The sequence below is a fragment of the Coloeus monedula genome (genome assembly GCF_965178545.1).
Source record: "Coloeus monedula genome assembly, chromosome: 3".
NCBI lineage: Eukaryota > Metazoa > Chordata > Aves > Passeriformes > Corvidae > Coloeus > Coloeus monedula.
In genome coordinates, this window is record NC_138783.1 from 88,516,689 (window position 1) to 88,543,303 (window position 26,615).

At 42.0% G+C, this 26,615-nt stretch overlaps 2 protein-coding genes across 5 annotated transcripts in view; one reads left to right on the forward strand and one right to left on the reverse strand.

Annotated features, from left to right (window-relative positions):
- Window positions 1-2,971: 2,971 nt before the first annotated feature.
- On the reverse strand, window positions 2,972-13,425 carry TXNDC9 (thioredoxin domain containing 9). Of its 3 annotated transcripts, none has more exons than XM_082278643.1 (5): window positions 13,044-13,425; window positions 11,126-11,342; window positions 8,816-8,934; window positions 6,723-6,977; window positions 2,972-4,494 (listed from the first exon to the last, which is right to left on the reverse strand). In XM_082278643.1, the coding sequence occupies exons 2-5, from the start codon at window positions 11,312-11,314 to the stop codon at window positions 4,377-4,379; spliced, it is 681 nt and encodes a 226-aa protein (XP_082134769.1). In that variant the 5' UTR covers window positions 11,315-11,342; window positions 13,044-13,425; the 3' UTR covers window positions 2,972-4,376. The 3 variants fall into 3 exon arrangements, with proteins under 3 accessions (XP_082134769.1, XP_082134770.1, XP_082134771.1); XM_082278644.1 differs by having other exon boundaries at window positions 12,914-13,045; XM_082278645.1 differs by lacking the exon at window positions 13,044-13,425 and adding an exon at window positions 12,135-12,281.
- Window positions 13,426-15,278: 1,853 nt separating this feature from the next.
- The window catches only part of EIF5B (eukaryotic translation initiation factor 5B), a 38,288-nt gene continuing 26,951 nt past the window's right edge, over window positions 15,279-26,615 (forward strand). For both annotated transcript variants that reach the window (XM_082278247.1, XM_082278248.1), the window contains exon 1: window positions 15,279-15,411. In XM_082278247.1, the coding sequence (XP_082134373.1) occupies window positions 15,377-15,411 (35 nt within the window). In that variant the 5' untranslated portion in view covers window positions 15,279-15,376. The remainder of the gene's footprint in view (window positions 15,412-26,615) is intronic.

Consider the following 26,615-nt stretch of genomic DNA (forward strand, 5'->3'; position numbering starts at 1 on the left):
AAGTCATACCACCAGGTGGGTGATGCTTGAACAGGCTGTGTTCCAAAATGCGAATCATATTAACACAGACTCAACACTGAGCTGACACAGCTATGTGGCTACTAGATCAGTGTTGGCTTACTTTAGGCAGCTCAAGCCATGGCTGTAACAACTAATCAAAAACCACAGAGTAGCTTTAGAAGATGCACCTTATGGGATCTCTAAAAGTAAGTTTTCTTAACTGCTTCCTTTCCATCAATAAGCACCCAATATCTCTCAGTGTACATGCACTTAAAATTAATTCACCCAATTTAAACAAGGTATTTTTGGGCGACGTTCTGGGGTCTTATGTACTACTTCAGCCAGTTTGATGTGTTACCTTAATTTGTTGAAGAAGGTATGAGCATAAATTCCCTTCTGTAGCTTATGATACAGAATGGTGCTCTGCAGAGGGACAGGGAACAAGGAGCATCTGGTAGACCACAATATCTTGGATCACCACAATCATATTGGACAGGCTGAATGCTGAAGGCTCCAAAGCACGATCCAAGAACAAAAGATCAGAGTAGACCTTTTTTTGTCAAATGTGGTGGAACCTCTCTCTATTTATCCTTTAAACGTGGCTCAGGAGCAACTACCCCTCAGAACAATTCTCAAGCAGTGTACTGTAACACCAAGTATGCTCACCGTCCGTCTTAAGTCTTTTCTTCAGCTCCAGAGTGTAACTCTCACTCTCAAACTGTCGTGTACAGCTGTTCTAAAGAGACAGACAAATCAACCACTGCTGGCAGAATTTTCCTTTCAAAAAGTGCGTTACACAGCTATTGTATATGCAATGAGTACAAAAGCCATGCTATTTCTGCATCAGCTAGTGCTTGTTAGTGTGTATGTGAGAGAAAAAGTGACAGCATCTCTCACACTGGGTTGAGAACACCAGCTTTACTCTTACAGGGAAGACAAAGGGTTTGTCTTAGAAACTGTACTGGTCAAAGCCCAAACCTTCTATAGAAATATCTGTAGAAAAGCCTTCATTCTAGAATTTCTAGGTGGGGAATAGAAAAAAGGGGATTCCTTGTAATAGAGGACTTGAGAGCATCAGTTAATCTTTTGAGTTGGCCTCCCTCCACCCCTGTGACACTTGCAGGTAATCCAGCCTACTAATGGGGTCTGAGAGCAGCTACTCAGCTGTTGCCCTCTCCAGAATTTGTTTCTCATCCTGCCTCTTTCTGGGACCAGACTTCTTCATACTTCCCAGATCCCAAAGCTCAACTCAGCACTTCACTTCAGGGTAGATTTCTTGAGTAGAAATACAGCAAAACACAGGATCAATCAGTGATCAAGGACTGTCCGGTCAAGTCCACTTAATTCAGCATAAAGAGCTGGACAACTGAAATCCTGTTTGGTTATTATTGCCTTCCTGATTTTCTTTATTATTTCATACCAAGCATCAGGCACAGACTTAAGCACTAGTCATTGTTAAAGTTATATGCTGAGTGCAGGCATAAGACCCATCACTTCCAAAGCTGAACATTTCTCACCTCTTTGTTGTCTAACAACCTTTCATGGCTGACACATGCCAGACCAGGTACCATTTTGTGATTAGTCTAGGCTCAGGAACCTTAGTCAGTCAGGTTCTCACATACCTGATCCATCTGCTGTAAGGAATTAATCCCATAAAACCCGCGTTCTTTCTAGATATTGTGAATCATCAGCATCCTCATCCTATCATCTATCAGCCATATGGCCACTAGATTGCTGTTGACAAAGTTAATCTTTCTGCTTTTCAAGTCTGTACAGCTGACATTTATTTGAGCTGGTGTTCTCTGTATTGTGACATTTCCAGCTTGTTGTCCCATGTCTTCTGATCATGGATAATTCATTAATTTAACCTGCTCGGCAAAATCATTAAACTCTACCACAGAAGAGTAATTTGTTCCTCACTACTCAAACTAGACAAATTTCCCATTTCTTAAAGAACTTCTAGGTTTCAGCAAAAATAAATTTTTTGGGTTTGAATTGTTCACCTCAAAATAATATGCAGGATGGAGATGTAACCAAGAAGACTGTTCAGTAACAGTTTTGATATTTATTCAAGACAGAATATGCAGAAAGCAGACATGAAAGTAAAAACCTGAAGGAGCAATCTATGAGATTGCTACTTCAAAATAATTTAAACGTCCAGTATGAACAGTCTCAAGTTCCCTTGTCACCCATGGGAGGAGTGTCCCTGTCCATAGCAGGGGGGTTGGAACTAGATGATCTCTAAGGTCCCTTGCAATCCAGCCCACTCCATGAGTCTATGATTCTACCCAAACCACACAAACTCCTTGTATCAGCACTAGAGTATGTGTGGTCATGGAACAAGCTTGATGAAGGAAAAGGTCCCAGGAAGGATGAAGGAAGATTAACCTAGAAAAAAATCATCAGCTTAAAGTGACATGAAACCACAGACTCTAAGTAGGATTTGCAGTGAGTTTGTAATGAGGCTATTCATGTATGAAACTGAGTAACCTCCAACAACACACTGTGCTGGAATCCTGACAAGCCCATGTGTTTCCACATAGCACGCAGCTGCTTTAGAGGTGATTTTATATTTCCACAGCTTGTTCAACACAGTTAGGGCTCACTGATGAGCTCTGCTAAGACACTTGTAAAAACACTGTTGGAACCCTGGTTTCCTGAATTTCATGCAACTGGATGAAGGAAAAAAAAAGGAAATGAGCACTCTCTAATGCATTTAAAGAGTGTGTGCATTATAAAGGAGATCAACGTGAAGCAAGGCTCCTTTATGCTTCTCCTAGATGAACAGGCAGCTGTGTACATCTTAAGCTGATTGCGTTCTCAAAGTGATCCTGTATGTTAAGGCAGAACTGTACATTACCTGTTAGAAATCTAGAAGGAGCTCATACAACCTTTCTGATGGACTTTATTAATAGAGAAATCAATCCACAGCACCTAGATCTCCTTCTTTGAAAGGATGCAGTAGTCAACATTAGAATGAAAATAATTTTTATTTCAATGTACATGAACAGAAATAAAATATAATTCTTTAAACTTAAAGAGATATATTGCTGGGCTGGCCCAATCACAAGTGTTCTCTACTACAAGGCAGCAAGACTAGACCCACTTCACTGCTTTTTGGACCAACTGGATTCAAAGTACCACCTCAAAAGGGTCCTTCAGCACAAAGCAAACTATTTTTTTGAAAATGAAAAGAAAACTCATCAACTGTTCACCTAGCCAGGAATTTTACACTGTGTCCAAGAAAGATCTCTCTTGAAAATTCTGTCCATTACTGAAGAACAGTACACAGTATGCGGCACTATATCTAAACTTAACGATCAAGGCTTCTCTCAAATACTTTCCTCTATTCTACTCTCTGGTACAAAGCATCTGCTATAAAATCCACACATTCACAACCACAGAATGATACAAACCTGTGAACTAGGCTGTTTTCAATAGGCTTGTTGCTATGTGCTATTACCTGCTGTATCAGCTCTGACATGCAGCGTTCATAGATGCTAAAAAGGGCATTTCTCTTGGCCATCTATTTCAGAATTCTCAGAAGTTATGACTGTTTTTACAACTTATAGTGCAATGCAATTAATTTATTCAATGGCATGATATGGCACCATAAGAGAAACAATTATTTGTTAAAATACACAATTTCTTTACTGATAATTTTGTGGTGCTTTACTGATAATGTAAGTAATAAATTTTAAAAGACAATTGGAACTAGAACTGATAGAGAACAATCTTTTTTTTTTAAAGTGTCTGTTATCTTCTTTAATAAAGAAAAACAGAAAAACAAACCTTGTCAGATTCTGTGAAAACGAGGAAGCACAGTTAAACTGTGGCCTCCTTGCCACATGATGTGGATGCCTGGATACTATGAGGATTAAAAGAGATTTTTCTTCCATTATTTTAAGCAGCAAATACTCTCAGATACGGAGTTCCCCAAGCCACAGATTGCTTAAAGTAGACTGTGGGGAAGCATTGCTCTCTGGTCACCCTGTTTTCATTCTTCCTTGTGCATCTCCTTTTAGCTACTGAGACTGGATCCTGGGCCAGAGGGACCTTTGGTCTGACTTCATACAGCTGTTTCTAAGTTACTTCAAAACATTTCATAAACTTATACTTAAGACAAAGGGCTTAAGTTCATCATCTGCCATGTTGTTTAGTTAGAAGGACCAAGATTTTCAAATTACAAATGACATCCAAAAGAGAAAAAAAAATACTTAAGCTTTTTCCTGCTGTGACTCAGTTGTATAAAACTGTATAGAAAAATGAGAATTATGTGCAGATGTAATGAAAAGCAGTAAGCTTTATAAAAAACATTCTTAGAAATGTACCACGCATAAACAAAAGATGATTTACAAATATATTTAGCGGCTCTTCTAGTCATCATCAGAATCTGAATCATATATCTTTCCTCTGATGGTCTTCTTATCCAGCTTCGTAAAGCTTGTTCCATATTTCTTTTGACTTTGAAAAGGTGGCTCCATCAAGTTTCCACTACGGGAAAAGGACAAGACAAGTTGATTAAAACCGTATTCATACAGACAGTAAGCATCATCTCTAATGACCTGTTTCTCCAGAAAAACACATTCTAAGAGAACACAATGCCTACTTCCTACAGCCACCCTAAGCAGCACTGTGGGGTTGCTAGCATAGCACATCCTGGTCAAAATGGCCTGGATAACTGGAGTTAAGATAGGAGTGTGAAAGTAAACAGCACCTGTGAGTGAAGCTGTAGAGAAAAGCTGTCAGAAAAGGTTTTTCCTGCACACTGATCATGCTAAAGATAACCATCTGTCAGATTAAACTGTAACCAGGGAATTACAGAGAGACTTTTCAAAACAGGTGAGGAGCCATCAGTACAAAAGAAGCTAAAATGTTGTTATGGGGACTTCAGAGTCAAAACTGGGATTTGCCAGAAGTCACCTTGTGCTATCTCTGCCTAGGCCAGACAGAACAGCTTCCCCACAGGACTGCACTTCTACAGGACTATGGGGGAACTCACACCTCAGAGTGCCCCATGATCCTGCAGCGGCTCTCTCACCAGCATGTGCGTCTCTGGGAACAGACCTGTGTTCCCTGCTGGGAACAGCAGGTTTTCACATGAAGCTGGAGCACCTGCTTCTCTTCCAGCACGGTTGCACAAGGAGGTGAATTCTCAGGGGCTGCTCAGAAAAGGGTGTGCCCTGCTTTCCCTCACATGACCTGTGAGGGGCTTGCATCCAAGTGTCAGTGAGTGAGCAATTAGAACAATTACAACCTCCTGGAATTAGCTATAAAGGGGTGTTTAAAATTTATAGTTCTTTACAAAATATTAATACTATTTTGCTGATATTAATCCTAAATATACAGTTCACTGATTGCTACTTAATTACACACATCAATACACCACTTGAATCCTGATTTTGGGTAAATAATCTGACCCGAACAGTTTTTCCCCTAAATAAAGCATATCCTTTTACCATCTGCTATCCCACAGATTAAAGGAAAAGAATTATTTCTAAGCTCTGAGGAGGCCTATGCCCTTTTCAGGAACTCCAGAGAGTGGAACAGTACTTTCAGAGCAGTGTGGAAATGTGGCTCGCATTGCAAAGCCAGGGTCTGCCAAAATGAATGAAGAACAAAGCTCCCCCACACCACAAGGAGCTAAGAACAAATACGCAGTACTAGTAGAGTCACGTAGAAGTAAAATTATGCCATAAGCCAATGTAGCAATGTTTAGCAAATTCAGTGGTGCTTGATACAACTCTAGTGAAGGACTTTTCCCATAAAAGGCTGTTGCTGTCTAGAATATGCATCCAAGAGGTCTCTGTGTATTTGCTTGTTACTGAACTAGGACATACCAGTTGTTTTAAAATTATAAATTTCAGTCATTTCACCTGAAGTTCAACAGCTATTAAGCCAAATTGAGTAGTAGTTTCTTTGGCTTTAAGATACAATACTTCTTGCCAAAAATTTGCCTAATTAGATATCTAAATAAATTCAGGTAATGAATTTAAAATTTAAAAAGCACTAAAGACATTCAAAACAATAGAGCAAAATTAACCTAAAAAGATAGATGACATTTGAGCCACACTGGAAAGCAAAGCAAAATTTTGGTAAATAATCCTCCTGTAAAGTAAGACTATTGTGGTGACAGGTATGTTCTACTGCCTTTTGTTCTGTAGTCTTTAACGTGGTATTGATGATGATTCTATTGTATTGTTACTCAATTTGTTTACACTTCTTCAAGTTATCTTTCATTATCAGTACTGTTCGTTGAAGAAATAAGTATATTCATGTATGTGATATTGACTAAGATGCAGTTTAAGGTTGACTTGCTGAGTTTTCTCTCAAGTGGATTAAAACCACTCAGACTTCACTGCATTGCAACTGTGACATGAAGCATCTATAGCTGCTTTGGAGAGGATTACATTAGATACGTGACTCTGAAGCCATATCAGAACATCACTGCTACTCCATACACTTCATGACAAGAACTGGGTTTATCTTTATTACTCTACAAGAAGGACAACTCAACACTCATTACAATGTCTCAATACTTTGCCAAAGAGATTCGCTTCTTTCCCTTGATGAAGCACACAATTTAAGTAACTAGATTAAACTCTTACACGTCTTTTAGCGTACAACATATTGATGTTACAGCCTTTCAGATTCTCTTGTCTGCAAGCTCATTCTCTTTGCACTTTATCTGAAAATAACAGAATCATGAAACTCTTAATTACCTGTAATTAATTACGTCTGCACAGCCTAATCTCCATTCTAAGGTTTCTGTAGTGAAGTCATCAGTGTTACCGAGGTCAGTAAAACCCACGACGTAGTCTTGTGTTTTTCCATCTTTTATTAGTGCTAGAGTGGGAATTACTTTGATGCGCAGTCTCTCGCACAAGAAAGGAGATTTTTCAGCATTTAATTTCAAGAATTTTGTCTCAATGTGCTTTTTTGCCAATACAGTCAAATGTTTGTCCATTATTTGGCACCTGTGGAAAAATTGACCCAAAATATATAACGTGTTAGAATGAATAAGCTGAAGAATATGCATTTGAGAGCAAGTTTAAAAGGAGCAGTAAAAGCTAGTTCTATCATGTTGATACTCAGACACGACCTTTGTAATTGAGAATTTAGTTTCAAGCGAAAGTACCTTTCAGAGGTAGCTGGATTTTATGACTAACAGAGGAACAGCCTGGAGTACCTTTACTGTACAATTATACCATCCCTTTCTCTAGTTTCTTCCTAATTACTTTCCATACACTGAAAGCCTCGCTCTCATTTCTGGAGGCCTGCACTTATTGATGACATCTTTCTGACTTCTATTGTTCCAGCTCTAGCTTCATGCCTGTCAACTGGAAAAATTTCTCTATAGGACATTTCTTCAGAGAAGTACTCTCAACGTGTTACAGCATTTTGGATTTTTGAAGTCACTGTCTTCATAGCTGAGATGCAGTAACTCAGTGTAAGCGAAAAACAAGTGATTTGCACAGTAGTGCTATAGGCAAAAAAACTTTGCTTTTCTGTTGCCATGAAATAGGAGTGAGCATACAATTATTGCTTCTCAGCTATGGGATAATGACATGAACTGCTCAAAATACTTGTCAGATCACAGAGATTTGTGGAATTGTCACCTACAATCTCACCTTTCTGAATTGTCTTCTCTAGCTGCATGAACTCTGCGATGTGACTGCCCTTAAACTCAAGAGGAGAGCTGCACAGATCAAAAAGCTGGACTGGCAAAGGTGAAAGCAACTTGATACGGTGGTTGGAAAACCCAATACATGAGCTTCAAGCTGTCTGTCAGCATGACACATTTTACAAAGCACTTTCTCTAAAGTTCATTCTCCTGTCTGAGCCTACAGACTTTGCTGACTCAAGAAACAAGAACCCAAACCTGTCCTAAGCTACTTTATTTGCAGTGACTTCCTTTCACCTTCTTGAGTAAAAGCTAGCCAAATAGAAATGCTTTAAACACTTAGAAAATGTAGGACACAGATACCTCACTGCAAAATCGAGCCTTGACCTCTTTCAATTTCTCACATGGAGGCTGCTTCAGTTTCTATAAGCTAGGGAGAACATAACACCTTTGGGAGAAAAAACCCCCAATGAACCAAAACCAGGACAACTGGCTCCTCCTCCAATACACTCCTCTACTTCGCAACTGCATTTTAACAGAACACATTGAGAGAGACCCAGTGAGGAGCAGCCTACAACCCAGAACTTCTGAAATTCTTCCAAGGAAGTGGAACATCTTAGTTTGGGTTCCTATTCTGAGTCAGCACATATTCTCAGATCTAAGTGTCTCACACTCTAAAAAAAGTGACAGAATCACAAAGGCACAGTCACAAAGGGAAAGCAGCTGCAACTGATCCTTTCAAAGTAAAAGGTTAAATTCTCAAGATGCTTAGACAAGATTTTGGTTATATTTTATTCCGCCCAGAATATCTCTATCTGGAATGACCAAAGCCATCTTTTTGAAATGCTGCTCTTGTATGGTCTACATTTACAGATCTGGTGGCCTCAAACGAAATCAATAATGAAACACAGCAGTCTCTCAAATATTGTCAAAGAGGTCATACATCTATGCTCTAATCAACTATGTAGCAGACTATTAGTTGTTGTCAAATCATGTTCAGATTAACTGTAATGGAGAAAATACATTTAAAAAACAAATGTCTTGAAAAGTGACTAAGATTTATAATGAAGCAATGTGAATACTTCTAAAAATGCCTGTTCATGTGTGGGATTTGAAAGAACAAAAAAATACATCTGTTTTTGTAGACATCTTTAAACAAAAGGTTTCTTCAGCACAGCTTATTTACTATACCTGAATGTTGTATCTCTATAGAAATGGCAAACCACATTTTTACTTTCTTTGACTTCTTGGAAAAAGTCTCTCTCGCTTGGGATTTCTCTATATTCTCCATGTCCTTTTGAAAGCCACTCCTTTTGGAAAACATAAAAGCAAATAATTAGTACGGAGGTTGTTAGTCTACCTGTTGTGCAAAGTCTACAGCTTTTAGAAAATGGAAGAGGGGGGCTGCAGTGAAAACCCATTTCATATAGTAATGGAGAAACAAATTACTTCCTCCCCTTTAGTTTTATTTTGAAAATACACAAATAAGGCCACCTTGCTTATTTGGAAATACAAATCTTGTACAGAGCTACATAAATTTCTGTAATGCAGCCTGTCAGTAAGACAAGGCTAGTTCAAAGAATACAACAAAAACTGTTGGCATTTGAAAATTGCCAATCGACAGCTTGGGTTACTCTCTCTGAAATGCTTTTGTACACTCAAAGAACTCTTGTCTTAAACTTAGTCAAGTCATGACATGAATTAAATAAATTTCTTTTAATTTTTTCCTCTATGAAAAAATCAGTGAGAAAAAAGCCTACTAACTCATCTGCAATAGATGATATTTACCTATCAAATATACACTGAAGGGATCTTTACATGAACCAGGCTCACAGAAAATCATTTGGAAAACACATGTGCACCATTAGTCATAACATCGATGGAGAAACAGAATGTCACAAGCTAAAATTTAGAGGTAATTTCAAAAACTGTCTGATTAAGAGTGCAAATACAGTTTCCAAAGAGCTCATCTTCCACACTTTTGACAAACACACTTAGGGGAAAAACCCACAGCCTGTATATTACTAAAAGTTAACTGCAGTGTATTAAAACAAGTACAGACAAATCTAAATTTTTAGAAGTAGTGCAGTATGACAAAATTTGACAAAAACCTTCATTTTCCATTTGGGATAAAAAACTAGATAAATCACTGTTCCTAATCTTGCAGTTTTGTCTTTGCCAAGTGAAGGAAAAAAAAAATGTTTCCCAGCAAACCAAAGATATCATGTAAGCTAAATTAGGATAGAACAAAGAATCTCCGGAATATTTACATTAAAAATTCATGGAAGTATGAGCACATGAAGAAGTCATCATGATGGCAATCAAGAACTCACTTATCCCTCAACAGTGATTATGCATTAATCCCCCTCTCCACAGATTTATTCCAGAATAGTGTGACACCACACTCCTTTTACTGAGCAGTATCCTACATCACATTTGCATTTGAAAGTATGTAAGAACAGTGATTTAAGATCAAATGACATGAAAAAGTTTTTGCATGAGATCTATCACATGTTCACATCCAAGGACATCCAAGTGTTATGACTTCTGAAAAAGGAAAACACTAGAATCAAATATAAACTGAACTTCTGAAGACAAGAAAACAGTGTGCCACTTTCTCTACTTCCGTGTTTACAGAATCAAAGCTGCTGGCACTGCCGGTCCTCCAGCATCCCTACCATGCCACGACATTTCACTGCATTCCCATTTCAAAGTCTGGCATTAGCTTTTAAGGACTTCATCACAGCCACAGCATCTCCTTTCAGCCAAGTCACTTCTCCCCCAACACAATAAATTTCTTGTTTAGGTTAGCTCAGATGGAATAAGCTAAGAAACTTACACCTTCCCTACTTATAATTCAGGTCTCGCACCATATGCTACCAAAATTATGGTGTACACTGTTGTTCAAAAAGAGCTCTGAGGGAGCATAAAGACCACCTCATTTGACATGAGGTATCAGGTCCCAAGGGAGAATTTCCTTCCTGTAAATGAGCAATAATACAAAGACAACATTTTATTGGCTTAGAAGGAGTATGACAAATTATTCCAGCTTAGGAACAAGGAAAAATCCTGTTTCATCCTTCTGTAAAATACCGTAAGAGGAAGGCACACATCACTTAAGTAACTGCTGTAAGTAACAATCCAGAAGCTTCAGAAGGAGCCTAAAGCCTTATGATTAGGTTGCCTACAGGGCTTATGCTTCCAGACAGCAATGCTCAGCAAACACTCAAATCTCTGTATGAGACTCTTACTATCCTTATTGTAACAACCACAGAAGTGCTTCTCTCCTCCTGTTAAAAAACACAAAGCATGGACACATGGACAGACATTGGCCTTCCTGGATAATTTAAAATTAATAAGCACAGAAAGGAGAGAAAGAGGGAAAATCCACAAAACCAACCAAACAACCCCAAAACACTTAGTTCACATATATTATTCCCCAAGGATTTCCAAAATGTCTGTTACACTCTACATATCAAGAGCCTGTACTACAGAAATTACTTGTTTCTGCTGCTGGCTCTTTTTTAGGGCCTCAAGCCTCCTCTGTTTAAGGCGTTCCAATTCATCTTCGTCCATTTGGTCCAGCTTCTGTATTTCAGCATCCAGATGTTCTTCCACAACCTTGGTTGTCTGAAGTATTTCATTCTCCAGAACTTTTTGAAGGATATCAACAGAGGTATCAGCAGCCATCTTTAGCTGGAAAGTGATCTCTTCAGAGCTGCGGAAACAGTGAAACAAGGAATTAACATTTACACAAACAATTAAAAGCCTGATCTCTCTTTGCTTGCAGTTCACACCATAGACAAACAAAATGCTGTGCTATTTCCAGACAAGAGTAGACAGCAGATAGTTCTTTTCTTTACTGCAACCCACTTTGGAGAATACTTTCATGATGAATACAGATGGCAAAGATACAAGTCAAGTCCTATTCTCTAAGCCCCAAGGGCAGCTACTGAAAGTGCACAGGAATCTGAAACTGCTTGTTAATATAAAGAGGAAAAATTCACCAGTTCCAAAAGGATGCTCATCCTGAGCCATGTGTACCTACTTTAATAAATATTCTGAAACAAGAAGATTGATTTGGAAAGCTCCAAGTTGCTGGGAGGAGGTCGAAGATGCCTCAGAACAAGTTTAAGCAACGCTCAGTATGTAAGTCCGTGCCAGTAGTTTACATGCAATTACTTTAAGCCCCTCAGGCGCATTAACATTTTAAAATCTGAATTAACACTCCTCTCCTCAGCTACACGAAAGACAAGGTGCTCAACAGCAAATGCTTTAGGCTAATACACTGCTTTAATTAGTACCAGAAAATTACTGTTGCAAACAGCACCTTATGGCAGCCAGCAAGAGGATTTCAAAGCCACTACCTAATTGCTGTGTGAAGAAACATAGCCAAAATAATTTTCTGTAAAGTTCTTCCTGCCCAAACACATCAAAAGACACAAAACACTAATCAGGGCGTATAAAGAGTTGTGACAACACAATCAACTATTCTTCCCAATAAACTTACACTGCAGAAAATTATCAGTGTAGTGATCGACAGTTTTGGAACAGTGACAGTGCACAGTCACCCTACTCAAGTCTGTCAACCTGCTGACCACAGCTCTGACGTGCTGAATTTTGGTTCCAGGCTACTCTTGGCTCTATTTCAAATCAGGCGAACTGCCAGCGTCACTGGCTCTGTAAACACCTTGCATACACAGGCAAGAGAAACATTTTAAGTGACGACGGGTAAAGTACCAACATCATGGCAGCATTCCAGGCGTACTGCAGCACCAGCTGCGCCCAGCCCGCTGCCACGCGTGTCACCGCCACACTCGCTCTGACCCGCGGCACCCTGCTCTACCTCCCTCTTTCCAAAGCTGCTAACCACAAAGTCTTTTTCCTCTCCCTCTTTCCTGTGTTTCCAGAGGAAATAAGAACCTTGCCGGCGAAGATCAGAGGCCAGCAGGTGTCCAGGAGACGGAGAGACCCTGCTCAGCTGGGGCAAAAGGAAGCTCGTCCTCTAAGAAAACAGGAAAGAAAACATGACCAACCCCCCCTCCCAGTCCCCACTGCAATCCGAGGTCCCCAGCGGTCCCCGGCTCCCAAGTCGCGGAACCCCGGGTGCCGAGAGGCTTCTCCTACACAGCCAGGAGCCTCGGCACCACCGGCAGAGATGCGGTTCTGCCGGGAAGGGGCGCCGGGCTCCCGGCCGAGGGGGGCGGCACACGGCAGGGGCACTGCGCAGGCGCCGCGCGCCTCCCTCCGCGGAGCCGCTACACACAACGCCACAAACAATCCACCCACCCAGCTCAGGACGGGCTTTCCAGGGACGCCGCGCCGCCCGCCCTGCCCCGGGCTCGGTGCTGGTGGTGCCACCGCCCGCGGCCGCAGCCGCAGCCCCAACTCCAACCCGGACCCGGCACCCGGCACTCACCCTCCGCTTCCTCGCGCGCCGGCCGCACCCCTCCGCCGCTATCGCGAGAGTCAGCGCGGGGCGCACCGCGCGCGCGCGGAACTCCCCCCGACGGGCTGATTGGCCGGGAAAGCAGGCGCGCGCCCCTGCGGAACAGCCCCTGTGCTGTGCGCGCGCACACGCCCGCGGAACTACCCCTGAGGCGCTGACTGCCCGCGGGCGCGCGCCCCATGCCGGGTGCGTGCGTACTCCGCTCCTGCGGGCGGGAGCCGCGCGCTTGAGCCCCGCCCGCCGCGCCGGAGGAGCGCGGCTCCTCCGAGGTGGCCGCTTCACCCTCCGCGCCGCCGCAGCTCCGCCCCGAGGCGTCCCGGCCTCCGCCAGCAGCCGCCGGCTGGGGCGCCGCGGATTCCCCCTCCCACCGCCGCGGTGCGAGGGGCGGGGCTTGGCCGCGAGGGGCGGGGCAGGGCACGCCCCCTGCTCCAACTCACTTTCTTGCCGCTCTGGCGGCTGTGTGGGTGGAGGTGGTAGCGCCTGCTGCCGCTGCTGCTACTCTGTGGGGGATTCCTGCTCGGGGTTGGGCGTGAGACCGAGGCCGGCCCGAGCGGGGGTGTGGCGGTCGGGAGCCGCGGGGCCGGGCCCCGGAGCGATGGCGTGAGGTAAGTGAAGCTGCGTGAGCCGTGCCGAGAACGCGGGCTGTGCTGCAGCAGCTGGGGCTCGCCGTCTCTTTGCTTCTTCCTGTAAGTGCAGTGGAAGATCCGCTGATATAAATAATGGGATAATAAAGCCTGTTTTTTGAAAAAAGCAAACAACAAACAACAGCAACAACAAAAAAAAAACCCCGATACAAGTGTCCTGCTTTCTTCTTTCTTGGAAATCTGGCTCTCCGGTACCGAAGTGCGCCGACGAGGAAGGCGCGGTGGGAAGATAAACTCGGCCTTATCTGTAGTCGGCCGGGTGCCTGAGTGGGAGAGATAAGGAGCTACTGCTGTATAAAGGCAGAGGGAAGTAAGAAGCCAGGGTGCGAAGCAAGATGGAGGTGGTGATCCTGAGCTTGAAAGGTGTAGAGGACAGCGAGCCTTGCTCTGTCGACCAAAGGAATTATGGTGGCAGGGATGACAACAACAGAACACGTGGAGCTCTCAAAGCCCATTAAATAAATAAATAAAATGATGTCTGTGCTCCCTGTGAGCGTTGTTGTTTCTGCTCCATCTTGCTTTGCTCCTGAGGAACACGGCCATAAGGAGGTGGGGTTGCACCTGAGACCCCCTCTGCCCAAGTACCTGGTGTTTGCTGCCTGGCTTCCACGCTGTCTCTGTGAACGCCGGCCACCTCCTCCTGCCCCGCAGCAGCAGGAGCCGGGTTCTCCTGTGAGAGGGTGCAGCACCGTGTGTTCTCCCCAAGGCTCTTTGGAGGGGAGTGGGAGGGAAAGCTTTGTACACTGAGAAAATCTGGCTAAGGGGAAGGAATTACTGTACTTAATGTTGCTGCCTCGCAGACAAATTCCCTGCCAGGGAACGTCTCTCATTGCTGGAGCTGCATTTGGTCATTGCCATAATGCGAGTGCTGCCTCCTCGGACCCCGTAATAGGGAGAAGGCCAGTCAGTCAGCCTCAGGGTAGGTGGTACACTTCTGGTTACACTTCACCTACAATGCGGGGAGATGCTGGGGATGACGGACCAGCAGAGCCCCGTGAAGGACTGGGGGGGGTGTGCCTTGTGCACCCAGGAAGTGTCCTGGGCACGTCCCGCACAGGAATTCTTCCTGGTCACTGTACTGCTGCCCTTCTCCCTAAAAGCTTCCTCCTTAGCCTCTCCATTCCCCCGTTTTGACTTAGCTGTCCCGTTTGCCTCCAGGTAAAACCTTTTCAAACGTATTTATTTTGACTATCAGGCAGGTTTCATGGCCAAACAGGCCACAATACTGCCGGCAAGTCGTGGGACCCCTGGGAAGGCAGGAGGGCTGGATGGAAACTACAGATTGGGGGCATAATTTAGACATTTTCCGGGGCTGCCTGAGGACCAGGAGGGAAACTACAAGATCCGGGGCGCCACTTAGACATTTTCCGGGGGCTGCCCGAGGTGCAGACTGCGGCGAGCAAAGCCGGTTTCACAAAGCCGGTCGATCGCTGGAGCGCTCGAGAGCAGCCGGCGCTCGGCCCGTTCCCCCTCCGGCCGGCGGGGGGCGCTAGCGCGCGGAGGCCCGCGGCGCGGCCGGGAGCGGGCGGGGCGGGGCGGGGCCGGGGCCGGGGGCGGGGCGGGCGCGTGCGCGGCGCGCGGCGGTGCCATATGCGCGGGGCGGCGCGCGGGGCGGCGCGCGGTCAGCGTTGAGGGGTCGTGCGCGCCGGTGCCGCCGCCATGGGCAAGAAGCAGAAGAACCGGAGCGAGGAGAGGTGAGGGTTACAGGGAAACCCCCTCTCGCTCCCCCGTTCCGCCGCAGGGACCCCCTCGCCGGGCTGCCCGCGGCGGCGTGACACGGCCCATACGGCGCTGAGTCAGGCGCCGGGCCCGGCCGGGGCTCGCGGCCTCATCGCAGGCGGGGCGCGCCAGGCCTGGCTCGGCCCGGCCGTGCGTGTGTTTGTCCGTGAAGGGGCAGGCGGCTTGATTTCCAGCTGAAAAATAGCTGCTTAGTGCAATTGAAGTGATTCAAATGTGGGTTCCTTAATTATTTTTTGTCTCTTACTGGGTATTGGTGCTGTAAATCGTGCTGTGAGACTGATACCTACATGTTTCGTATGCTTGTTTAATAAATGCAGATGCTGGATATTTTAGTGGTTGGAGGTTAAGAGAGTCGCCTCTGTCGTTATGTTCATATCGTCGTGGGCAATGCCTCATCTGTTAACTTTTTTTGTGTGTAAGAGTTTCCTATAAAGGCAGCTGTATTAACCATATGGAATGCTGACCGAATGACAGTGTGTATATATACACTAGCAGGAGAGAATGTATTTTTATTTATCACTATAAGCAATAGTACAAAGAAACAGTCAGTCTAGAGAGTGTTTTTAGTTTTTAATAGTGACAGGTAGTTAAATGAAAACTGATCTCTCGAAACGTGTATGAACTAGAAACTACACCGTTTTTTCCTTGAGCCATTAAGTGTTTCTCCTCTGGAAGTTCTCCCTATGACAGCTGTTTCACAAAATATTTCATCTCGGCGAACTTCTTAGTATTTAGGTATGTATTGATGCTTACTTAAGTCTGATACTCTGTATCAGGTTAGGGTATAAACTGTTTCAGTTTCTCCGGTCCTTTCTGGGTAATGAATGTTTTCTCAGTGAGGTATTTTCCTTATCTGACCGTTTTTCCTGATGCCCGTTGCCGTGCCATGTGTGTCGCTTTTTAGTGTCTGGTGTTATTGACTTGTTTCGCGGGCTGTGTTACACAGGAATATCTTGGGAGAATCTCTGGCAAGACGGTGAGTTGAGTGTGACTTGAGAAAGAGGAGGGAAGGGTTGGATGTTTGTGCTCTAAAGGAAAGGAGACCTAGTGCTTGTCTTTGTATGCAGTGTGGTAGATGCCAGATGTGTGGAAAAGCCTTCGGGTACTGAAACTCTGCTTCTCGGGCCGTTTCAGGGGTGGCGGCTGGTGTGTAGGGAACACTTTGAGAGTCTTGGTGCCTGCTGGATACTTTGTTCTCTCTGTGTATCCCTGCGCATATTTCTCTGTGTAAATTACTGAGCGCAGGCCTCTCTGGGGTGCTACACACAAGATGTCGTTTGTGTCTAAAAGTGGAAGCATACCTTAAAGGAAAGGTCAAGAATTTCTTATTAGAACAGTTGAAGTCTTGAGAGCCTAATGATTATTACTTCAGATTTAAATGTTGCAAAAAAAAAAAAAAAGAACAGCAGTGCTGTTACAGTAGTTGTGCTCCCTGTTGCCAAGTCCTAAGGTCAGTGGTTTCATCGTGGTGGTGGTGAGCTGCTGCAGAGAGCTGTCAGCATCAGGTGTCCTTCACCAGAAGCGTGTGATTGCTCATGGTTGTGGTTTCATCCCCCTCTCTCTAGGATCCACTTGAGATCGTTTTTATATGCTTGCTAATGTGACTTTGCTCTTCACTGATTATTCCATGAAGCTCTATGGTTAGCTACCTCTATTGGCTAGCTCCACAGTACATCCAAATAAGTGAAAGGGACTGTGTATTAAAGACTATTTCTTTCTTGTTTGTTACCCCTAAAACCGATTTTGTTCAGGTCTGCGTTTCTTTTAGCCAGCGTCTCTCCAGTTGTGGGGTGTCCTGTGCTGAGTCTGTAGAAGCCATCTCTGTTTATCCCATGCCTGTGCTCTGTTGTGTCCTGTCTCTTCCCTTCTCAAGGCCACTACTTATACCAGGCCTGTATTTCTCTACATTATTGTCGTGGAGTTGTGAATATGTCATGCTGTGCAGTGACTGTTAGTCACTGATTCTGCATGAAACTATGGTTGCAGCATGCCCAGGTAAACAAAAGTAGAATCAATTAGGCATAGGCACCTGGTTAGTTAGAGAAATTGCTGTCACAGCTAAATCAAGGAACAGTTGCAGGCAGGTCAGAAGTTCAGCCAAAGTAAGTCTTGACAGGCTTTAGTCCCGAGGTCTTGCAAATGTGGTACTGAGCTTAGGAGTTGCTCCTAGCAGGGGCAGTACTGTCACAGGGCTACACAGTTGTATGGCAGTGAGAGGGATGATATGGAAGAAGAATACAAACAGGCATGTGTTTGAGAAAGGAGGACAGGGTGGTTAGACGGGTGTGTTTTATAGCAGGGAGTGAGGATGGACCGGGAAGGCCAGTGGTGTTTTGGAATAGGTGTTACCTGCAGAGGTAACTTCTGTTTTGCTTTTTTTTTTTCTGGTGGTCTTGGTTCTAGGTGACATCCTTGTGAATGTCAAGTTCTCCTGAGAGAGGGGATACACTGCATGTTTGCATCTGTGGCTTGAATTTGGAGTTCCAAAATCCTCCATCAGTCTCCCTTCCATTTCTGGTAACGTGAGAGAGGAATGGCAATGTGTAATCAAAGGCTTCTAGTTGGATTTGCTTGCTGCATCTTCAGTTCTGTGCCATATAGTGCTGTGCTATTTATTTCTTCCTTTTCCTCTCTTCTTTCCCAACAGCTACGTTACAGGTACAATCCCTTATATCCCTTTTTGGCTGCAGCACCCAAAGCATGTGGCAGCTTATGGACACAACTTGTAGTGCAGAGGAAGCATGTGGGAAGATGCAGGTGGTTATGTTTGTGCTGTGAATATTTGTTTAGGAATTGATGTGGTGACAGGAAGGAGATTTTCTGCTTGACACACTGAGACAAATTATGTAAGGTACAAGTAATCTTTACTCTGCTTTTCTCCCCTCATCCCCATAGCTTTGACTTCTGTAGTAGAGTTTCCTCCCCTGTTTCCGCTGAGTATGGTAGCGGTCATACCGATGGGTATTAATGTATGTCTGGGAAGTGTGCTGGGAAATGAGGGTGAGGATGAATTTTGTCCCTATGTACTTATACCCTGTTTCTATAACAAGATCCTGAGTGAGATGATAGCTGTAGTGAGGAGGAAAAGAACGAAAATGCAAGACGGTAGACTGTTGAATACAGATTGCTACCTGAACACTACAAATCTGTTCATACTATACCAGCACCTCTGTTACACTGCTCTGGAACTCTCTAAGTGACTCTTGCTGCTTGATTGCTGTGCATCTGCCAGTGAAGAACATGTTTATCTAGAATGGTCAGATATATGGTCTCTTTGTGGTGTGTTAGATGCTTTGTAAAGGTGGAGAGTGTCTTGGGTCAAAATAGCTCCTAAACCATAGGGAAGTTGCTTTAATTGTTTCCTCTTTGAAATTTTTGTGTTTGTGGTGATGACTCACTTTCCAATGAAACTTCATAGCAAATATTTCAATAAAAATATGAGGTATCTGAGTTTTCAAGCTTTCCTAATTGAAGAGCAGGTGTTCTGATGTATAGTCTAGCTCCTTCTGGGAGTAGTGTTATGCTTTTGTTCTTTGATATGGTTGTAACAGCAGAAGGTATGTCAAGGTTCTATCCTTTTTTTGGAATTTAGTTAGGATATTTTTTTTAATGTGTGTGAAGAAAGGCTGTTATGAACTACGGAACTCTGCTTTGAATCTGAGCCTCAAATTGCTGCTGTAGGTTTCCTAGTGAGTGTGCTATGTACTCTATGTTACAGATTATTGGTTGCCTAGAATATGGGTCTTTCCCTTTGATTGTGTTAGCTTTTAATGTGTTTTTTCCTCATCTCCTAGCTTTAAGTCATCTTCCTTTTCTCTTAATAGTTTTCCTTAGCTTCCAGTAGGTAGTATTTAGGTGTGTTTATTTTTCTGCCCTTTAATAATGTGACCTGTTGCCTAGGCATTCCACTCTGATCATTCATGCTTATTGCTTTAGAAGTTACAGGTACTGCTGTGATTCTGCAGCCAAGAGCGAACACTGCTACTAAAATAAGATTTACAGTGGTCTCTCTTACTGATGCTGTGTATTGCTTTCTGTTCTACAAATGAAATCCCTGGTATTGTCTGCTAGTCAGTCTGTTTGGTTCCTTTTCTATAAATGTGTTAAGTAAAATCTTCTCAATGTTGTGTAGGGAAGTTCTGTGAAGGCTAGAACGTAGTTGGAAACATTCTGTACACCAGAATGTCATTGTAAGTTATCTCCTTCTCAAAAATATTTCCACAAGCAAAGCTTTCTTCAGCTCCATCAAGGAGAACAGCCAATAAACCCTTGAAATCCCTGTTTTGCCAATTTCATCTGGAAGATGGAAGATTTTGTACTGAAAGATGGAGTAAAATAATGCAAAATAACTTTGCCATTACAAAACTTATTGTCCTGTTCTATGCAAATGTATATTTCAGTTCCCCCCAAACCTATAGTTTTTAACACAGGCATTTCATTTTTATAAGAAAATTATATTTACTTGTTGGATTTTATTTTAAACCAAAGCATCATTGTAAAAAGTCTATAAGGATCTTGAAATATCTGTGGTAAGGGCAGCATGAACCAAAAAACACTGCACTACATTAAGGAGATTGTAAGAAGCAGCTTTTCTTGTGGAAATCTTTGTTCTTTTTATTATCTTCATAGGGGCATCTAAATCTCCTATATAACTAATGTTTATGAAAAGTATGAAAACAGTACATTGCAAGCCGTCAGGAATTGCAGAATCTGTTGTTTCAGGTCTCTGAAGACTTCTGGAAGGCCTTGCTCAGAATAGAGGTGTATGGCAAGTTGAAGTTTGCTGTTGTTGTTGGCACTCATAACATCAAGCCAGACAAGCTCTACAAACCTTTGCTGGTTTTAATTGCATTTGTGCTGTCATGTTTTTCTGACTCCGTGCTTCGCTGTACATTTGGTCTGTGCTGTTCATCACTTAGATGCTGCCTAGGAGTGACGGTTACAGTTCTGGACACAGCCTCCAATTTACTAACTCTTAATGCTTGCATAACATGCCTTTTCCTCTTCCCTCTGACTTGTCCACAAAAATGGTCCCTTAAGACTGGTAGAGGAATTAATTTTTCTGCACACAAATTATGTGTGCACATAATTCAGTCATTAAACTTGGCTGAAAAAGTGCAGTACGATCTGATGGGTGTTCTGGCCTGAAAGCAGTTGGTGCCTTACAGAAGTCTTTTGATGATCCTGGTGTTTGCAGCATCAATGACCTATTCTTCCTGTGTGTCAGTTCGGGTTTTCTTCTTTTCTTTTTTTTACAATAGTTCTGAAATGTTAAACATGAATCTGCATCTTAACACCGAAATATGTTTCTTTAAATACGTGCTGTAAGATGAAGTATTGGTTTTAATTATAGTTAATGTAGGTGGGCATTGTTTGCTCTTCAGGATTATCGGCAATGTGAAGTGTAGTTGTGATGTGGTGTTTTTGTGATGTATTTCGATTTTATACAGTGAGATGTATAGGATGTGGAAATTGTGAAACACTGATCTTGGTGGTAGTTTCTGTTATCTTTGCACTTTTCTTAAACAAACAAAAAAAAACCCAAAAGAACTTCTTCAGGGAAGACTGAATGCTAGTTTTTTACTTAGTGTTTCTTATTCCATGCTTTTAGTCATCTTATTCTCTTGAGATGTAAACACATAAACTGAACCTTGAAGAGCTGCTTTATTCCAGAGAGCCATGTTGCCAGCTACTACCCACAACAGAAGCTTTTTATCTTGAAGTTTTGCTGTGTGTCTTTATTTAAATGGGAATTTTAGGTTGTGCTGTGGGTTGTTTTTTTTTTTTCCCTTTGGTGATGCTTTCCTTTTTTCTTCTTTTCTGATTGATTGTTGGTTTGGTTTTTCCTTTTGTTTGTTTGTTTTTGTTTGGGTTTTTGTTTGTTTAGGTTTTTGTTTTTTTAATTAATCTGGGTTATATAAAGGAGGCTTCTTATTTTTCTAGAATCTGTTTGGGTTAAAGATGTAGTTCTCTATCTTTTTTTTCAGAAGGTTTTGCTTAACTGATAGTTATGCCACTCTTTTTCCCCAGCCAAACTTGAAAGAGAAGGCATGGCTCTTTAATATTAATAATGGAATCATTGTCTTGGGAGCCTGAATGAAAAGCAATTACCCTTTTAGTCAGATTTTACTTCCTTGCTCTCTCATGTAATTAGGTAGCTTCACCAGCTTCCTTCATCTATGAAAAATCACAAAGGTGTAGTTCTACATAAAACTCAATCCAGTTGAGCTGTTGAACATTTCAAACCCTGTGGTGTCACTCTTACTGTCCCCAGCTGCCAGCTGTACCTGCTTCCATTGCAGTGCATTCAGTGCTTATGGGCCCACAGTACTAATCAGGTGTGTGTTTTGATCTGCTGCCCAAAAAGGGTTCTCTGCAAGAACTTGTGGCCACAGGATTGCCTGAGCTGATGAGAAGGGAAAGTGTGGCTGGGAATGGGCAAGGAAGTAAATTCTCCCCTCCCCTACACCATAGCTTGAGGAAAAGGCAAGAGGAAGGTGCCCTGTTTCTGGGGTTGTGATTTTTATTATTATTCTTTAAGCACTCTCAGCAGCAGTGGTGGGTTGCGTAGCTGGTGCTCACATGGACACTCCTTCACTTTCTGGGGTGAGGAAGGAGCACAGTTCATTCTTTCCTGAATTTCAAACTGTCTCAGTCATATGTAAGTTAAATGTTTTCAGTGAAGTTAAAAACAACAAAAAAGAAGCTGTAGTGTTGATGTACTTTGATAGGCCAAAATGAGAAAAAGGCCAGGGTTTTGTTTTCATGTTTTGAATAGCCTTGCTGAGCCAGCAGATGCCTGCATTTTTCATTTCATAACCCACTTAAAGAACAAGTTGGTGATGCGGGGTTTTGAACAACTAAATAATCACTTCCTAAGTGGCTTGTGTTTTGGCACAGTTTAAACCAGTTGCTCTTGAAGAACTTGAACTGGCATTCTGTCTTTCAAGCAATCCTAATACTACAGGTGAAAACAACTACAAGTATGTCATTCAGCACTGGTAACTTGCTTGTTTTGGAATAATCTTGTATTTAGAAATGCATCCTTATTACTGGCCTTACAGCTCACATACATGTAGGATGGGTAAGGTGTTCTCGGGGGATAATGGTAAAGATCTGTCTAAAAGTATTAGTTTTACTTGGTCTAAAACTACTGCAAAACCAAACACATGGAAACAGATGATTCAGCTTCTCTTCAGTCTTTTTGAAGGTCAAGGACTTTTTTTTTTCCCCTAAGCGAAAGAAAATGACTTAATGACAGTGATGTTCCTTTGAAGGTGGTTAGAAGAGCTGGTGTCATGTAACTGATGAAATATCTCAAGGTTGCCTCAGCAAAAACGAGCCTTCTGATTATGCAGGAGTGTGGGCAGTGAGTTCACAGCAGTGATGAAACATTCTTGCTGTGTTAACTTGCTGACTCTTCTGTCCCTCGCACATCAAAGTTTGGTTTCTTTGTTTCAGTCTGTTTTTAATTGTACAGTATTTTCTTATGTTTCAACTTCACCTTTACAGGACAGCTTAAAACCAATCCTAAGTAAAAGATTTTTAGCATGATTTGAGTTAGCGTGTTAACTGTGAGATGAAAGCAAACATAAGTAATCGTGTTTGTGTCGCTCAGTGCAATGGATCAAAAAGTGCTTGTAATCTTTTAGTTTGTGTGTACACTTTCGTTTTGGTTTCAGCAGGACAGTGTTATCTTGTTGACTTTGTTTGCAAAGCTGGAAGTTGGATTTCCAGTAGTTTAGGGCTTGTCTCATTTTAAGCTGAATTCTTCCATTTAATTTCTGCAGTTCCATTTACCTAATTTCAATAGAGTCAAATTGATATGAATGAGGGCAACTCAGCTCCTTTGTATAATCCTATTGCTCCACTCTTTCAGTTCGTGAATGGATTAGTAGTTTTTCTTTGCCCTTTATCTCACTGCTGCCTAGTCAGGATGCCATCTCTGTCACATGTAGCTGCACGGTGCCTGTTTATAATGAAGCTTTCCTCAGTGTTTGGGGATATGTTGTAGGTACTGTAACAAGTGTACTGGAAGTCCTAATTGTGTGTGGGCTTAAGAAAGCATAGGAGGAAAACATGCACGTTTGCTGGTGGTCTTGCCAATATAATGAGCTTGTCTATTATTAGAGAGTCTGTGAAATGCTGTTGGTCAGTTGGCTTTCCTTCACTAGAACCGGCACGGAAAGCTGGAGGAGCTTGTTTGGCAAGGAAGGGCAATTATGCATTTTAGCTGCAGAAGTTCACTGAGCAAAGAAAAATGATGAAAGCTTATTAACTCTTATTTCAATAGCTGTGTTCCTGCATTTGGCTTTGTTTTCCTGCCAAGGAAATATTTCAAATTTCCATGCTGAGATTTGTGTGTTACAGAGGTTATATTGCAGGCAGTCCTTAGTATGACGGGCTCACACTATGAAAATCCCTTAATGATGAATATGTTAACTATGTCAGTACTTGAAGTAAATTTTTAACCTTCCATGGAAGAGAAAAGTGATAAATAATTAAAATGTACTTGTAACTGTTCTGACATACTTTATTAGGGAGCATTGATTTTTTTTTTTTTTTTGTGTTATTTGCAAATTTTAAGTTTAAGTCTTGATTTGGAGCATGGCACCTTCTCTTCTGGTGAGTGATGCACTGATGAATGCCTTTAATACTGTAGACTGAAAGAAATGGTGGAACTTCAAAATTTAAAAATATATCTTGCTAATTGTGATCAAGTGTTAGAAACCATGAACTTCACTATGTGAGGGGTTTTTTTAAGCAAAATGGGAAAGCATGCCTGTAAAAGACTAAAGTAAACCCTAGCATGTGGAAACTAGGATTAACATAAATTTCAGCATCTGTAAATCAGAGCTTGTGTTAGGGTCAACTCTGGTCTCCAGATGGCTTCTACAGGGAATTTCTAGGTTCTGGCTGTTGCAGGCCATTGCATCAGAAAAAGAACTTGATCCAAAACTGTGCTTGTTTCTCATGTTTAAAAAAACCCAAACACCTCCTCAAATAAAATCAGTCCAACACCTTAGGTGTTTTTAGTATTTTTTGGGTAGATGGGATATAATAGCTGAGGGGTTGGATTGTTTGTTTTTAAACTGTGTTTCTAGTCTTAAATACTGTCTCCTTGATGTAATAGCAAGAGAAACACAGCAGAGGTTTTTTTTTCTGCAGACTGTGCATCTATCAGTCACAAGATTTTTTTTCACTTTTCTGACTCAATAGCTTGCAACTGTGTGGGATCTTATAAATAGCAGAGCTACTGGATGTCTTTGTACATCTGACTGAGCAGTGGTAGGTGACAGCTCTTTTATTTCGTAGCTGTTTTAGTCTTCACGCTGAAAGAAATTTCATACTTTCTCTTATAGGCAGGATTTGGATTTGTAGCTTTATTTGTTGTTGATTTTTGATTAACATGTAACATGAGCAACTTAGGTTGTTTTGGGTATTACTTTCTCTTACTGGCCTGATTTTATGCTTTGTTTGTTTGAGAGATGTTACTGAACATCCTCTGTTGCCCATGTCTGTCTTAAAAATCTCCAAACACTTACTTGAAATGGTCTGGGTATATTTGATCCTGGTTTGGTACAGAATGTTGTGTTAACACAGCATTTAACTTGTGACACAGTGAATATTCAGGAATCCATCCTTAAGTGGCTTTTTGCATGCAATAGGGGTTTTCATTAGTCTATGCAGACAACTCATACAGAAACCCTTTTGGGCAACTGTTGATTTCTTAATGTAATTTCTAGGGCATTAAGGTAAATATTTTTTCAGTATAAAGTGTGTAAATGTTTCTATGTGCTATTTTAAAGATTTACATTACCGTAATCCTGCTTAAATGGCAAAAGGCAGTGAAATTGTGTAGGGGAGATGTTGAGCACTTTTTCTTTTTGATTAGTGATGTAATTCTAAATAAATTATTTTGTTTGATATCTGAAATGTAGTTATCTCTGTGTGCTTGTTATTGATTACTGCACTCTCCTTTAATGAATGTGACTTGTTTTTCCTCACTGTAGAGTTTTGCCCTATCTTAGGCACAGGCCTTCATGGAAAAATGTCTGCAGCCATTTTTTTGAAAACTGCTTGTTTAGGTTTGAGTGAAGTACACACATTTAATTCGTGCTGTAATTTAAGGCATTGAAATGCTGTTTTAGCAATATCAAAACTCTTTTTATATCTAGCAGCAAAAATAGAGGCTGGTATCAAAGTATGTGAATAACAGGGGTGGCTTAGGCTTCACCTGCTAAACAAAGACAAAGGAAAATCAGGGAAGTATCTCCTTCTCAGCAGTGCAATAGCACTTTGTTTTCATTGTAACACTTTCCATATCTCCTTGAGCCTCTTGTGTTGGGGAAATATGGGGTTATTTTTTTAGTGCAAAGTATTATGAGCTTGAATGGTCTAAGGTAGTGAGGCTGGGAAATCTGTTTATAAAGTCTTCATGCACAAGCAGTTGGAGGTCAAAATTGAAAACATTCTGATTTATAATACATTTGTCAAAAGAAATGCATCTCTCAAATAGTAAATGCAAGACCTCTACAGTAATTCTCATTCTGGTCCTTTCAGGTTCCCTCTTAGGTTTGGACCATAGTAAAGGCTGAATGGAGATCTTGGAGAAGGAGGTTCCTGAAAGAGTGCTTGGGTTTCTGAAATGTGTGTTGGGGGACTGTTTAAAAGCCTTTACAGGGACAAGTTCCATGGTGTATCTAACAAAGCCCATAGGAAAGCAGCTCTCCTGTTAGGTATCTAAGTGTAGTGGATTCCTTATAAGAAGGAATAAGGTCATCCCCCAGGATTAGGGGGCGCATCTTCTTAATCTTCTTTTCAACTTTCTTATGAAATACTAGTAGAATATTATTAGAGTTTTAAAAGGTAAGGAAATTCAAGGTCAGTATGGGAATAAACTTGTAGTACTGTAAGCCAGTGTTTGAATTTCTTGACATTCCAATATCCTTGCTTGTCAGTTCTCATGAGTTGTAGCTGTATATATAAGTGCACACAGCCTTAAATTCACTTATTTCATTGAGGCTCAAATATTTGAAGCTTGCTCTGTCACTTCTTAGTAAATGGAAGTGTAGTGGAAAGTATAGAAGGGTTCTTTGGTTTGGTTTGGTTTTTTTGGTTGGTGGTTTTTTTTTTTTTGGTCAGAAAAATTTTTCAG

Coding starts and splice junctions, on each gene's coding strand:
- TXNDC9 (XM_082278643.1), bottom strand. CDS start 11,314: ATGGCTGCTGATACCTCTGTTGATATCCTTCAAAAAGTTCTGGAGAAT. Junction 6,978..8,815: donor TATAGAGATACAACATTCAG/GTATAGTAAATA, acceptor ATTTTTCCACAG/GTGCCAAATAATGGACAAAC. Junction 4,495..6,722: donor GCAGACGTAATTAATTACAG/GTAATTAAGAGT, acceptor CTTTTCCCGTAG/TGGAAACTTGATGGAGCCAC.